We start from the raw sequence: 16453 nt of genomic DNA, 5'->3' as shown, positions 1-16453 counted from the left end.
AAGACTTCTTCGAAGAAAAACAACTTGTAACACTCCGACCCAACACCAGATGGCGAGCTATGCAGAACATGTGTATCTACAGCGACAGATGCCATCGAACGTTAAATTATTAAACAATACACGTTCGGAAACAATACTGATGTTAGTAAGATGGACAGAATACCATTTTAGACTACTTGGAGACAAAAACTCGGTGCAAGAGGAACACAAGTCCGAACCAGACGGCAGAGAAAAACAATCTGACAAAGGACTCGATGCCCATGCGCAGTATTACCGAGAGGAGTCACTCGATCCTGTGACTCGAAAATTTTCTTCAAACATAAACAAGTTGTACTACTCCGAACCCAACACTAGATGGCTGCTTATGCACAGCATGTGTATCTACAGCTACACACACCATCAAACACACTTTCTTGTTGAGTGTCTAAGGTTGCTCCCAGAAAATTGAGACGCTGTACTGAGGTTGATATTGATTTCTCTGAATGGACTTGCAAACCTAGTGATGTTAGGAGAGATGTTGCCATTGCATAGGCTTGTTTGGCTTTGTGTAAAGAGTCTGCCTTTATAAGCCAGTCATCCAGGTATGGCTATACAAAGACGCCTTTCCTTCTTAGTTGTGCAGCTACGAATGCCATGCATTTGGAAAAGGTGGCTTTAGGCCAAAGGGGAGTACTGATAGTGCCTACAACAAACTGCAGGAATTCTCTGTGAAGCGGGATTAAGTACACGTCTTGGAGACTCACTGTACAGAGCCAAGGGTTTTTCTGTGTATGAGGTAATATTTGATGGAGACAAGATCCTGAATTTTTCTTTCTTCATGAATTTGTTGAGCAATTTGATATCTAGTATAGGCCGAAATTGGCTGGGTTGATGTTTTAGTTTTTTTTAACTAAAAAATATCTTGAGTATACTCCTATGTTCTTCTGCTGTTGAGGAATCTTCTCTATTGCTTTTGTCTGCAATAAACAGATGCCTCTTTTTTTTAGTATGTCCAAATGGGTTGGGGTAACTTGCTGCGAAGGGGTTGGCGGTGGAGTTTTTGAAAAACGGTGAGCCTAGCCTTGTCAAGTGGTGGTTACAATCCATTTGTCTGTTCTTATTTTTCTCCACTCTTCCAGGAAACGTTGCACCTCTCTCCCCACAGGAGTGGGTAACAGTGGAGGAAGTGAACACTTCTCATTGTTTAGACTGAGAATGCTTACCTTTAGCGTGAGAAGACTTGTTTGGATCCTGTGGAGGTCTATATTTTTAATGTAGCCTCGGAGTTGCAGCTTTAACTGTAGATTTAAGAATTTCTCTTAGACTATTTCCATGAGACATGGAAGTATCTGGAGATGAGATCTAGTGGAAGACCTGGGTTATAGGGTCTTCAATATGAATGACACTGAAGGATGAGGGGTATCCAATTGAATATTTAATTTAGAGGCTCCCCTTATTGGTGCATCTTGGGATGTTAATGTGTCCTCCACTGGTGAAACCCTACTTGGAAACTGTGCTGCAGAAGTCGGAGTATATATTGTATTGTCTTACCGCTGAGATTTAATGGTGGTAAATTAACCTGTAGAGTGTCCTCGGGCGATATTACGGGACGTACTGGAGGCAGGCATAGGGTTTGTTCAGGTGAAGGAAGGTCCAAACGTTGTGAAGAGCCTGACCAGTGAGATGAGGACAAAGAAATGTCTTTACAGAAGGTTCTCAACATCGACTGAGGTGTCAACATCATACGAGGTAGTTTAGGTGAAGATCTATCTCTAGGTAGCAACATGTCTCTTTTTGATACCAACTGGATATCAGGCATAGACACTGATGTGAAATGGTGAGCAATGGACGTTGATATCAGTGTTATTGACCGCAACCTATGATATCTTGATGTTGAATAGGAGTGTGCTGGTGTGGAGGTTCCCTGCGTCGTGGGGTGTCTAACAATGGATCTTAACGTCGAACGATGTCAGTGTCCAGTCGGCATTAAACCTTGTCTGGAAGTTAAACAGGATGGAGCCAGACCTTTTGACGGCAACAGTTTTGACGTCAATGTAAGTCCTCGATGAGAATGGTGGCAATGTTGGGCTGAAGAGCTCTTGATCTCCTATTGAGGAAGTCCATACCTGCTTTTTTCTTCTTCTGAGGGGAGATATGTGATGAACATCTTTCCATTCTCCTCCTTTCCTTCCTCTGCTGTTCTGGTTTCATGTCTTCCACCCAGCCACAGTCTTAAGCCTTCTCTACCTTAGAGTTCTTTTTTTTTTTTGTTTAAACAAATGTCACAGGCTTTAGTGGTGTGTTGAGGTGATAATCACATATACTTTATGGGCACCTGAAGATGATTTGATTTTTTTCCTGACACGCGAAGGGCACTTTGTGAAAAGAGCTGGCATTTTTTACTAGAAAATACTCTTCCAGAGGAAAATTGAGCAAAAATGTCTTGACAAGTGAGGCGATGTCAAGTGAAAAAGGATTGAAAACACAAAACATTCTCACAGACACATGGTAAAAAAAATATCACTTGAGGTGTTCAGAGATCCTGCCTAAAAAAGCTGGAAAAAAACTGACTCCGGAAAAATGCCAATGCAGTGCATTCTGGGAAGGGGTTGTTCAAGGGCCCTTAAAGGTACAGGCTCTATTTCAAGCTTTCAGTGTTAGGCATCTTAAGAGAAATAAACAATCAGGTAGGCTATGTCAGTCAGCTCAGTCAGATCTTAAAAATGCCTTTTTTCTCACTACGATTCTTACTACGCTGCTTCAGCATTTCAAGGAATAATACAACACTGATAGTCCACACTGCAACTACGAAGAAAATGGTTCAAATGATGAACACGATTAAAACACTTTATGAAATCTAAAGATATATTGAAGGTGGTGTTCTGGGGTCCACGCAGGCCACACCGAATTATTCAAAGTTTATGACAGAATGTCTGTTACAAGGTCGCCAAAAATACTGCTGGCTTGACAGGGCCAGACATACTGGCTTTGTCAGTGCTTGCTTAGAATAGTTATCCACCACACTAAATTCTTTAGGGGAAGAAATTGTAAAGATATTTATGAAACCGAGGAAGATCCAATGAAAGTAAATGTAACAAACTGTCCACCTTTACTATTCCTTCAAGAGACTTATCTTTAGGATGTACTAGCTACGGGAATTCACAATTATGAAGGCCTTGTGGAGCTGTCAAGCTGGAGACCTTCATTTAATTAAACTAACTGAGCAGGCTGAATTGACTTGTCACAGTGCTGAAGGTACTCTGAGTACAAAGTACCCTCTCCCATCGTGACAGGTCTAGCCCTTTCACCCTCACCTTGAATTTCATATCACTGCATACTTAAGACCCTGCATTCTCAAATGTGTGCCAACCTACATGCCCTCCTTTGTATTCCAGCTTGATGCTACTTCAGCTGTAGCCCATCCAACAGCGCGTTGGCTCAGCACTTAAAGATTTATAGACAGATTGCCAGGTGTCTATGGGGAAATAGGTTCAGCTCCTTAAGTTTTCTCCAGAATCTCTATTACTTGGTTTATAAGACTGCATAAGACCCTCTTCCTTTTTGGTGCACAAATGACATCACCACACGGTACTGCACTGCTGGTTATATATTCACTCCAAGGAACCAACTTAGCTTCCTTAAATCTCAGCTATTCTCAGACAATGCCAGATTATCTACACCATTTATTTCAATTACACCATCCTCAAGATGTTTTTCCCCATTGCCATTTGCAATGGCATTTTCACTTCCAGTTCCTTAAAGTTTATAATAATGGGATTGGAAAGAAAAGGATCTAATATTCTTCACAGACCTTCCATACTGCCAAAACGGTTATGCTTCACTTCCAATTGCATATTCCTCACAACTGGAAATAGCTAGGCAACTTGCACCTCACATCCTAGGTCCTTAGAAAGCACAGAAGACAGAATTGCATTCTTACTCTTTTGCGAGCCACATTTCTGTTACAACTCAATTTCCACTTTCTGTAAGAGGTTATTTCAGATTTTGTTGACAACTCTTTATACTATTCATTGATTTTCATAAATGCTGCCAGTGTCCACTGTGTAGAGGAGGTTGTGCAAAATTTGAATCTGGAACCACCTTTGGATTGCCAAACAGACTACTCTTTACAACCTGAAATATGAGACCAATCATTAGTGATGGCCAGAAGTAGGGTTTAACCATGATCCACAATACATACCTTGCCCGGTGCAAAATCTTTGAGTCCAGCAATGGTAATCTTATCCTCTGGGTGGACTTTGTCATAGTCTGCTGGGTCTGTGAAAGTGAGGGGCAGCATGCCCTGCTTCTTTAGATTTGTTTCTGAAAAAAGCAGTTATACAAAATAATTTATTGCAAATCATCCCCACTGTACAGTGTTGCAGAAATAAGTGCATTTCAATAATGTAAATGAATCATGCTTTAGTAGCGACACCAGAGCCGAGGTGACTAAGTATATAGTTAACTGAAATTGCGGTCCACGTAATTCTCTTTGGGCGGTCTTTAAACACACACCAAGCTAATTTACGTAAAATGTAGGACTGAACAGTGTTATCTCTTTATTGTAACAGCTAACAGCATACTTTAAGAATATTTAGTATGTACTTATGTGATCCCACTGTTCTGCCCCTGACAAGTGCGTGGAATGTAGAACGTTGTAGGAGGGGGATTCCGTGGGGAGAAGAAACTGACAGTTGGTGGCAGAGGAGACTGCTGGTCACGGGTCTATTCTTGTAGTTCAACAAACTACCCTATTTCTCATCTTAAGAGCGGTGACGCCTTTTAAAAAAAACAACAAAAAAAACAGGGCAGTGCTAGATGGGTTACAAGCATCCCGGCCGGCAGTAGCAAAAAAAAAAAAAAAAAAAACTGTCAACCATCCATTTCTGCTAGCTGAAGACAAAATAGTCTGCCCCCAAACGATTCTAGACTGAAATAGGTTTTCTAAAGTTTTATATGTTAAGATATAATATTAAGACATCATTAAGTTCTAACAGTAGATAAAGCTAACTTAATGTGAGATAACAAGTTTCATATTGTCATTCAGGAAGTAAAAACAATCAGCGACCATACAGTAGCCTTCAAGGGATTCCCTGTATTAGTGAATTAGAGTGCTCCCTTTTTCCACAAAGGGCTACTAAATGAAGACTGATGTTATATGACAATGAATTGTGTGTCACTTATCACAAAGTTAATTTTTGTTTTCTTTGCCACGAGGTTAGATATAGCTTAATACTTAAGGGGGTGCAGCTAGCTGCTGAACATTGCAGTTGCACTTCATTAGTGCTCCAGCCCATGTTCCAGTAAATTTGGTCTCATTTAAAGGACACAGTGACGGGCTGCTGTGGTCTACCAGACAGTGGTAGGTCTCTACGTTGGAAGAGGACAGTGACTGTTGAACCTGGGTGGAGTACACCAACTGTTGGAGGTGGACTACTATCACACTGTACTAGTGTCATTTTAGACGTTTTCCACTTGGCTATGTCTATATGAGGTTGTCTTGACCTCATGCTCATTGGGGTCCGCTCCTGTCTGAAGACAAAGTTTGAACTGTAATGTACCTTCAGTGTAACATTTACAAATGGGGCGTCACCTCATCAGGCCAGATGACTGTGACCCCATACCACAAAGCCAGCCTGCAGTTGCAGTTCTCCAGACAGCACCATTGGGAAGGTTAATGGTGGTGTGGTGTTCTAGAAGTGGAAGATACAAATAAAACACATTGAATTTTCTTGTGGAGAAATCTTCACCAGACTCCGGGACAGAAATGGACCTGGTGACCCCTTTTCTGATGTCATCACATGAGCTAGTAATAGTGCGTCTGCCCTAGAAAGCTGTGAACTCAGTGCTCACTGTCTTACATGGATCACGTTTTACAGACAACAAAAATACACACTTGAAAGCTTCCCTGGCATCACTATCAGATATTAGCCCCCCAAGAGGCCAGGTTTATAGTGGATGTTCTGGGGCAGAAAAGGGTATTATAGGTCTACTGCACTCCAATTGTGAATGTGCCTGATCTTACTGGCTCACAGCGAAGAGAACTTGGTCCATTGTCTGAAGACTGGCAGGACACTAACAGGGTGGTAAGGGAGGCGGCTATTTTAGCCAAGCTGCATCTCACAGAACTGAAGTACTTTCAGTATTCTACTAGAGTGATTATAGAAGACTGGTCGAGTCCTGTCAAACTGGAAAGAAATTCCAGAGTTGTGTCAAAGTCAGTCAGATGCTGTGTAATGGTGCAGGGGTTGTGGATTGCACAATAGCTTCATGAAACAAGTCTGTGAAGAAGGTGGCTGGACTAATGAAGGGTGTAGGCAAGACTAGATGCATAGATCTGGACTTACTGCAGTTTTCTTTTGTTGCATTGCCATCACAGCAAAGGACACAGGACATAACGACCAAGGATTAAGTACTTTCTGTACTTTAAGAGAAGCCAGGAGAGCACTAAACAGGGTGAAGAAGTTTGTCAGTGGGTCAACTTATGGTTTGAAGAGGTCATTAAATACATCCACAATGTTGAGTAGCTTTTGTGTGAGATTCCAAGGAAAATGAGCAGTCAAAAGGGAGCAGTGACCTACAAGGGCTACGATTAGGATGGAATAAGATCATGCAATTTTTTTTCATCTAACTCTAGAAGTGTACTAGAGAGTTTGCAGCGTTCTCACTTCACTACTGTACAGTTTGATAATGCTGTTCACATACAGAGGAAAATTTGGTAGCGACCAAAGAGGTTTTGCCAGCTGTACACAACAGATGAACTAGTTTGGTAATAAGGTCAGACCCTTTAGTAGAGTACACATGAAGCTTGTAGTTAAGGAGATGAAGTTGTACTTAACCCCTCAGCTGCTGGGCCGTTCCCCCCCCCCCCCCCCCCCCTCCAGTGCTGAGCCCTTTTTTGGCTATTTGGGGTAGTTCGCGCTTAAGCCTTCATAACTTTTTGTGCACATCAGCTCTCCATGCCAAATTTGAGTCCTTTTTTTCCCCAACATCCTAGGGATTCTAATGGTACCCAGAGTTTGTGGTTTCCCCTGGAGGAGACCAAGAAATTAGCCAAAATACAGTGCAAATTTCTTTTTTTCCAAAAAAATGGGAAAAAAGGGCTACCGAAGAAGGCTTGTGGTTTTTTCCCTGAAAATGGCATCAACAAAGGGTTTCTGGTGCTAAAATCACCATCTTCCCACCTTTCAGGAACGGGCAGACTTAAATCAGAAAACCACATTTTTCAACACAAATTTGGCATTTTACTGGGAAATACCCCATTTTTAATATTTTTGGTGCTTTCAGCCTCCTTCCAGTTAGTGACAGGAATGGGTTTGAAACCAATGCTGGATCCCGGAAAGCTAAACATTTCTGAAAAGTAGACAAAATTCTGAATTCAGCAAGGGGTCATTTGTGTAGATCCTACAAGGTTTTCCTACAGAAAATAACAGCTGACATAAAAAAATATTGAAATTGAGCTGAAAACAACAGCCATTTTTCTTTATGTTTTATTCTGTAACTTTTTCCTGCGATGTCAGATTTTTTAAAGCAATATACCGTTATGTCTGCTGGACTCTTTTGGTTGTGGGGATATATAGGGCTTGTAGGTTCATCAAGAACCCTAGGTACCCAGAGCCAATAAATGAGCTGCACCCTGCAGTTGGTTTTCATTCTATACTGGTTATACAGCAATTCATTTGCTGAAATATGAAGAGTGAAAAATAGGTATCATGAAAACTTTTGCATTTCCAAAATGGGCTCAAGATAAGGTTTTGAGGAGCAGTGGTTATTTGCACATCTCTGAATTATTGGGTGCCCATACTAGCATGAGAATTGCAGGGCATTTCTCAAATAGACGTCTTTTTTACACACTCTTATATTTGGAAGGAAAAAATGTAGAGAAAGATAAGGTCCAATAACACTCGTTTTGCTATTCTATGTTCCCCCAAGTCTCCAAATAAAAATGATATCTCACTTGAGCGGGTAGGCCTAGCCCCGCGACAGGAAATGCCCCAAAACACAACGTGGACACATCACATTTTTTCATAGAAAACAGTGCCTACCTGTGGATTTTGGCCTCTAGCTCAGCCGGCACCTGGGGAAACCTAGCAAACCAGCGCATTTTTGAAAACTAGAAACCCAGGGGAATCCAAGATGGGGTGACTTGTGGGGCTCTGACCAGGTTCTGTTACCCAGAATCCTTTGCAAACATAAAAATCTGGCCAAAAAACACTTTTTCCTCTCATTTCAGTGACAAAGTTCTGGAATCTGAGAGGAGCCACAAATTTCCTTCCAAACAGCGTTCCCCCAAGTCTCCCGATAAAAATGGTACCTCACTTGTGTGGGTAGGCCTGGTGCCCGCGACAGGAATAGATCACACAACTGTCAATGTTGGTCCTTACATGAGGCAGCTGTTGACCTTGGGGCGATCCGTTCCTGACACAGGCACTAGGTGTAGGCACTCAAGTGGGGTAGTGTTTTTATCAGGAGAGGTGAGGAATCACTGGGTGGTAGGAATTTTGTGGATCCCAGCATACTCCTGTAGTTTGTGTGACAGAAATGCGAGAAAAAGAGTTTTTATTCAACATTTCAGCTTTGCAGGGTATTCTGGGTAAGAAAACTTTGGGAAATCCACACAAGTCACACCTCTGTGGATTAACCCAAATGTCTAGTTTCCAGAAATGTTTGGGTTTAGTGTGTTTCTCTAGATGGCCACCGAACCCAGGACCAAAAACACATGTGCCTGCCTTACAAAACCAGTTTGTTTTTCGATAGATAATTTTGATGTCTCCACAATACGATTTCGGCGGTGGAATTCCTGGTGTCTAGTGGGGTTTCCTGGCCCCCGATCGCAGCTGTGCGGGGGCCAGGAAACACTTTCAGAAGGCCTCGTAAGAAAGGGGAGAGTCTCCCCTTTCTTAAGAGGCCTTCCCTTGCAGCCGCTTCCTGCTCCGATGGGGAAATCCGAGACACGGAAGAGCTTCCGTGTCTCCCAGGGATCAAAAAAATAAATAAATAAATAAAATCCCCGAGGATTTATTAACCCCCTCCCTGGTGTCGGCCACTGGTCGTGACCTGCACCAGGGAGGTAGTGTGGGCGTCGGCCAGTGGCCAACGCCCGCACTTAAGAGGTTAAGGGGAGCAGCTTGCTAGTTTTGTCAGAACACAAAACAATATAAGCGCAGCTATGTACGTTCCGTGTCAAAAACATGCATGGCATCCTTCTTTGTGAACTCTCGCGCCGGGGTTTCTTCGCCGAGCCCCCAAGTTGACAGAGTAGAGCAAAGGACCACACCTGAAGGGGGTATGAAGGGACAGGGGCGTAAACCCCACCAAGGCCTGAACAGGTCGTGGCCCTCAAGGGTCACGAATAAAGCAACAGGAAATGGCACCCCGACCACACCAAGAGGAAGGAGATAAGGGGGTGCCAAGGTACTAAATGACACAGAAAAGGCATGAACCCGAGTAAGCCGATGGGAGGCGGGGTGACTTAAAATGACCGAGGGTTTTTTGCAAGGTTAAAAGAAGCTGCCTCGTCGTAGCCCCTTACCCCCATCTTTTCTACCAGGGGCCACACGTATTTCACTTGAAGCCTGCTAGGACCATGGCTGCCAATAGGTGGGCCCAGAAAACCACCATTCCTTCCCCAAAAAGGTGCACCCCATCACTGTTAGTGTTCTGGAAGCCTTAGATCGATAAGGCTGTGTCGGATGCTCTCCCACCCGTTCACACTGCAGAATTTTAAAACAGCCACATTTAACTTTGTGATTTATCCAGGGCCCGCTGGACCAGGGGCTCCTCCAGATGTAGTCCCCAGCCTCCCCAAAAGTCTTTAATCAACAGGTCTAGCTTGAGTGCCTGGCTCTCATGCAGTTCCCCAAGGGTGGCCCAGAACTGATTAACATCAAGTGGTTTGGTTTACCCAGAATGTGCTAGTCTGTTGTGAGGGTGTGCCCACCCCACCCCAGCCCTGCCTGGAGTCTCCAGACGAACGAGTGGCCTACCACCCATACCTTCTTGTGCTTGGTTCTTTCTAGAGGTAAGTGCAGACAAATGCCAGCTTTCGCTATGCCCCACGCACTTTCTGCTCCAGTGTGTAATTTAAAACTTTGGGTGCGATGGCCACATTACATAGGGTCTGGCCTGGCATACCCCCACTTCTGTATGCATTGGAGTGCCATTTGCCTACTGCCTTATTCCTTCCACTGTGACCCCAAGCTGGACAGCTGATGTCACTGCCCGATGCAGAATGAATGTGTACCAAAACAGGCTGCTGGTAGGCCTGCTTTGGTCAGGGCCTTCTTTAGCACTGCCTTGACGTGAAATGCAGTCCCTGTTGCTATGTTTGAAAGGCGCCTCTCCCCATTCCTAATTGGCCTCAGTGGCAGTACTTTTTCAGCTAGCATACTGGGCAGAGGTCGAGGGTCAGAGGCAGTGCAACAGCACTTTTGCCCTTTTCACCAGCTGATGCGTTTTAGACCTCCTCAGCATTACCAGGCCTCACTAACCTCATTCTTTGATAGGGCCACTATTTTGTGGACCTTGAAAACCCCAAAGAATGCCAGTGTGAAGGCGAACTTGAACAGCTGCGCTAACGTGAAATTCAATCAGAAGCCTTCTATCCTGCTTAGGTCCCTCCAGCTTTCACAATCCTTTCATTGCTGCCTGTGAGCTTTGTTAAATGGGCGATTGCTAATAAGTGCGCTTGAACCCAGAGCTTTGACTTCCCTTGTTCGATGGCTGACTGTATGATCGGCTCTGCCGCCACTTCAGGATTGTTAAAAGCAGCCAGCCAACACTGTTGCCCTTTTCAATGTTTCAGTGTACGCTGTGTACCGCTAAGATGTTTTAAGTGCTAGCACATGCTCAATTAGGTGGAGCAGGTTGCATTTGCCAGGTCCCACAGCCTTTGCCACCAGTTTCTTGAATTTGTCCATCAGGAAGCTAGAGAGCAGTTCACCCTCAGGACATGCCTTTGCTTTTATGTCAAGGGTGCATATCAGCTGTATTATCATCAAGTACCTGAGCAGTTTCAACACTTGGGGGCACCTGGCAGCCTTTCTTAATGGTATGTACCATTGCCTGATTATCAGATCAGAGGGTCAGCTTCATATCCCTCAGTTTCTTCCACATTGCCTGCGCTACTACTATGGGGAAGAGCTCAAGGAATGCAATATTCTTAAATCCTGCCCTGGAGCACTCCCCTGTGGTCATTTCTGTGCACACCACCTGTTCTCCAGAATGCCTGATGTGTCGATGTACAGTGCTAACTGTCTAACACCAAGCTTTCTCTACATATGAGGAACCCCCACTGAAATCTAACGTTAGCCACATTCTGAAGTCTGGCTTCAAATCTGCCCTGAGTCCAGTGCTTAATTTGTAGAAAATGAAGTAACAGGGTCCTTCTCAAGAGACCAAAGCTGCCTGCACCACCCCCATTGCACCTGCCAGTGCTGTCAATAACAATACCAACACAACTACTAACCACGCTACTGCTACAACCCAAAGATACTGAAATGTGTGATAGTTCAATGTACATTAAAATGACATTTCACACTATCAAACTTTGACTGTGCTCATCTCAAAATTAGATAGACTGGACTGATACTAGTGCCGAGAATTATGTGCAGGCACAGAGCACCGGAAGCCACTGGCTCAAATTAAGTACAGCCAAAGTCTTCCAAAGTGGTGCTTCTTCTGTAGTCCCTTTGTCAAGTGGGTGAGTCTTCTCACAAACACTTCCTACAGGGAAACCCGGGCAGCAAAATGTAACTTCCAAATGACCTCCCAGAGCTCGCTCAGTGTGGCTTTCTCCATTATTCCTTGACGTCTTTCTTCATATTCTGTACCTTCTCCTCGGGTCTAGCTCAATGCCCAAGAAAACCAATTCTGTAGTGGGGCCCACTGTTTTGTCTGCTGCTAAAGGGACATCCATCTCTGCTGCCAGCAGCAAGAAAGCTTTCAGCATGTCTATAACCACTGCCCAGGAGGTGATAGCTGTCAGTGTGATGAAGCAGTCTAAATGCTGACTGCTATTAGTGCCTCCTTCCCTGTTGCCCACTCTACATCAATGGCCACATGATGTCCTCCATGGATGCATACCCTGCTGCACAATCTTCTAGGTTGATTCAGTTGAGTTATTTCTCCACCCCCCCCACCCACCCCCAAGGAAATGAGGTGGTGGACCAATCGGAACTAGTCCTTCTCTTTCTTGGGGACTAAGCCAAGTGGTGAAAAAAGCAAGACTGGTAGGCTTTGGGTTTGTAGGGGGCCTTCCACTCTCCAATTCCCTCAATTTTTCTCACCAACTCAGGGTGCTTGAGTACTTAGGGAATATTTCGGGGTGTCCCTGAACTGATGGGGTCTTAAAACAATGCTTGAAAGCTTTGCTCAATAACTGTACATCCTCCTAGTTGTCGTAGTCACACGCTAATTGACTCAGTAGGCTGAAATCGCCCCATGGCCCATTCCATTGCTCTGGTCTACTTCCTCTCTTTTTGTGGCTGGGTTCCTTGCCTCTTTTGCAATCTGCAGCCAGGCGAGTACCCAGATGCAGCGCTAAAATCGGACAAGGCCCGAGTTGGACATGGCAAAAGACTGGCAAACATTAAGGGACCAAGTTGCTACAAACAATAGGGTTGCAATGAGCCAGAAGCTGGAGAAATCCCAAGCCATCCAAGCCAAGATAGAGGAAGATCATGTCTAAAGGAAGAACAGCCCACAGACATACTCATAGTTCAGGAACAGAGTGGTGGCACCAGGAGAAGCACCAGGCACACACTTGAGAGAAAGTAAACAAGATTATGAGAGGCAAGGAAAGTAAAGCTGTTAACATTCAGAGAACTTCCAAGACAACTCACAAAACAGAAGTAGACCATTATCCTCGATAACTGCCACATGTTGCTCCCATGATAGACAAAGGTCAAGAGATACTGGGACCAGCAAAGTGTATTCCGCATTGATCATCCAGGCAAGAAGAACAGGGAAACCAAAGTAACGGAGGACTCTGGGACACATGGGAAAGACCAAAACCCGCACGTAGATCCATCTTTAAATGAGGAACTATCATTGATAACCAGCGCATAGAAACTAAGAAGGTAGGGACATTGTAACTTGTACTATGATTGTGGTTCTCCACTTGGGCCATGAAAAGAACAAGTGAGGCAGTAACTAAATCTGAACTAACTTGGAAGATGCAACAAAAACAATGTAGTCTGGAACAGGAAAAGTGGGTTTGCTGACAGAAGTGAGTGGCCCACAATTATATGCATTAGATATAACAAGATGACAATGAGATCTTGATGTGGGGTGTTAAGAGTTAGGAGCCAGAAAAAACTGCAGATCCGAATACATTTACCATCCTGTTGGGATGGATTTGATCCCATTTCAGTGACCGTTTAGGGTTGTTGCTGGGGGAGTTTCCTCAGTTCATCTGGAGGGTGACCACTACCTAGATATAAATACGACCAGGACCATGCACTGCTCAGAAAATAATCATTTAGACCCACCAAACAGCAATAGTGCAAATTAAGGAACAACTCCTGATCATATGGAGGGTCTGGTGGCTTAGTGGACTAATGCGTCCACTATAGGGGCCTGTGTTTGACCTCATGGTCACAGGTTCAAATCCCGGCAGGTTCACTCAGCCTTTCATCCAAAATTCTGAGGTCGATAAAATGAGTACCATTGAGTTGGGTAACAATAAACATCTGTTATTCAGCGCCAAGATGCCTGCGGGTGAACGTGCGCTCTACAAATACACATGTTATGTTATATCATTCAAACATGGGTATGGTAATACTGTGGAATGTCAGGGGTATAAACTCCCAGATAAAAAGGCATAAAACATGGCAGGAAGTACATAAAACAAACTATAACCCACTCAACGCTCTTCTGCCACAAATACCAAAAGGGAGGAGTTGTGACTGGGCAGCATAAGGGTTGCCACTTCGAGGAGTTTATGTTGTACGCAATGAGCAGGAGGGTAGATCCGTTTTCCTGGAGGTGAAATGTCAGTGCCAAGCTCTTACTAAACGTGAAAACTACAAACGCTGTCTAGGACCCTTTTTTGAGAGGCCATGGGCCTTGTGCTTGGAGATGGCCCATGTGAGCTCCCCAGCCCTGTAGTGATGCATCTGTTACAAGGGACTCAGCAGGAGTGCTCTGATGAAAAGGAACTCTTACCAACAGATGCCGATGGCAAGTCCACCAATGTAATGATGTTTTTGCCACAGTTGAAAGGATTGTGTCTTCCCATCTGGCTGTGAGTTGACTCCACTGATCTTTCAGGTTCTCCTAAGGAGCTCTCATGTGTAATCTGGCGTTCAGGACAATGAAAATGCAGGAGGCCATGGAGACCAGTAGTGATGCTATTTGTCTGGCTGTAGGTCTTAGATCGTGAAAAAGTGTGCAACACTTCTGTGCTATTGATAATCTCTCCTGCGTAGGATACACTCTTTCTAGATTGGTGTCCAGCATTGCCCCTAGGTAATGGAGTGTCTGTGTTGGATTGAGTATCGACTTTTGAAAGTTGACCTGCAGACACAGAGTTCTGAAGGTGTTCAAAGCGATTTTGAGGTGATTCAAGGTTTGCTCTGCAGTGCTGGCTTTCAGTAACCAATCGCCAAGATGCAGGTAAATGAAGATATTTTTTTTCTCAAGTGTGCCGCTATTGTTGCTAGGATGCAACTACGAAGCGAATACACTTTCGGTGCTTCACTATAACTGGTATGTGAAAATATGCATCCTGTAGATCTATGGAACACATCCAGCCCCCTTGATGAAGCAGAGGAAAAATCTGATGAAGGGCCAGCATTCTGAACTTTTCTTTTCGAATGTACTTGTTCAAATGTCTCAGATCTAAGATGGGTCTGAAAAGCCTGTCTTGGCCCTTCTTTTTCACTAAGAAATATTGGGAGTACACTCCTTTTCCTCTTTGAGAAGATGGAACTTTTTCTATAGCTCGTTTTTGTAACAGGATGCTAGCCTCCTTTTTTTGTTTTGGCAACGACTGGTGGAGACACTTTGCTTTTGTTGGGAGCACCGGAGACTTGAAACGAAGAGAATATCCATTCTCAACAATATTCAGCACCCTTTTGTTATGGTGTGCGACTTGTGTACATAATTTGTAATTCTCCCCCCCCCCCCCCCCCATGATGCTGTCGGTTCCGGAATGTCTATGTTGAGCGTCTGGGCCCCTCTAACCAACACTTCGTTGAATGTGGCTATATTGTCCACTGGAGAAACTCTTGCCGGAGGAGTATTTGTCAAAGTAGGTGAATAGTCTCTAATCAAAGACTCCGATGCTGTAGACCATGAAGGGGATCTGGGTCATTGTTGACGGGATCTAGAGGCTCGGGATCTTGACTGTCACCTGCACTGCGACCTACTTCTGGTGTGTGATTGTGAAGGGCTGTTCTGTTGCAGACTGGGCTGGTCAGATGGTGGCCTTGTCCGTTTGGCGGGAGTTGTTGGAGATGGCATTCGTGGACAAGAAACCGAGGGAGAATTATAGGCTTGAATATTGTGCATCTGGAGAAGCTGGCGTTTTGTTAAGGCTTTCCAGGTTTTTAGGGGAAAGATGTCCTTGAGATAAGGCTCTTGGGGAAGCCCCAGATCTACTCTGTATGGTGACCACCGGGCCCTGGGGAGGTAGAGTCATCTCAGCAGGATGCCCTGTTGTTGCCTTTTGAGAAGGGCTAGGACATAGAGTTGCTCTTTGTGATGTGGTCGTCAACGGTGATGTTTGCCTCGACGTTGATAGATGCTGTAATGTCGTCGGCGATAGGCGAGCCCTTGACGTCGAATGTGACCTCCCTGACTTTTCAGGTCTCGACAGTGACTGATGGCACAACAGAGGGGTATGCCTCGAAGTTGACTGTCTTGACTTCGAGCAATGGCCTAACAGTGGCAAGTGTCTTGATGTCGAGTGTCTATGTCGAATGGTGTCTTGACCATGGCGACCTCGACCTTTCTCTTGAGGTCGACTGACGTTGGATGTCTCGACATCACAGGATCTGGTCTTTCCTTTGACGGCGTATGAGCACTCCTGTGCCTACTAGACGTCCATCAGTGGGTGACGTCGACAGATCTATCCCGAGGAGGGAGTTGTTTCCTCGATGCTATGTCTCATGAAGCCCATGTAGATGAATACTTTCTCTGTCCTTCAGAGTTCTTAGACATATTCTTACAGTTCTTACAGGTGTCAGGGCAGTGACTCTGGGGCAAATACACTATGCACACAGAGTGTGGATCTGACAGGGCTTTCTTTTTCCCACAAGAAGGGCATTTTACAAAAAGTGAAGGCATTTTTCTGAGAAAAGTTGTTACTTTACTCAGGCAATCAGGTAAATCATTGAGTAAAGCTGAGAAAAAAGGCTTTAGAATATTTTTCTGGCAAAAACCCCTGACAAATGAGAGCTCAATGCTCTAGGATCCTCACAGAAGGAGCCGGAAAAAAAACTGACGTAACTGAACCAACTGTCACCTCACT

General features: G+C 44.5%; 1 protein-coding gene across 1 annotated transcript in view; it reads right to left on the bottom strand.

Annotated features, from left to right (window-relative positions):
• ACO2 (aconitase 2) overlaps positions 1 to 16453 on the bottom strand; it is a 347285-nt gene that overhangs the window by 18912 nt on the left and 311920 nt on the right. Inside the window, exon 17 of the mRNA XM_069231254.1 lies at positions 4181 to 4302. Within this exon, the coding sequence (XP_069087355.1) occupies positions 4181 to 4302 (122 nt within the window). The remainder of the gene's footprint in view (positions 1 to 4180; positions 4303 to 16453) is intronic.

This window comes from Pleurodeles waltl, chromosome 4_2 (assembly GCF_031143425.1).
Source record: "Pleurodeles waltl isolate 20211129_DDA chromosome 4_2, aPleWal1.hap1.20221129, whole genome shotgun sequence".
NCBI lineage: Eukaryota > Metazoa > Chordata > Amphibia > Caudata > Salamandridae > Pleurodeles > Pleurodeles waltl.
Note: the sequence above shows the minus strand (reverse complement) of the source record. Positions and strands in the feature narration are given on the sequence as shown.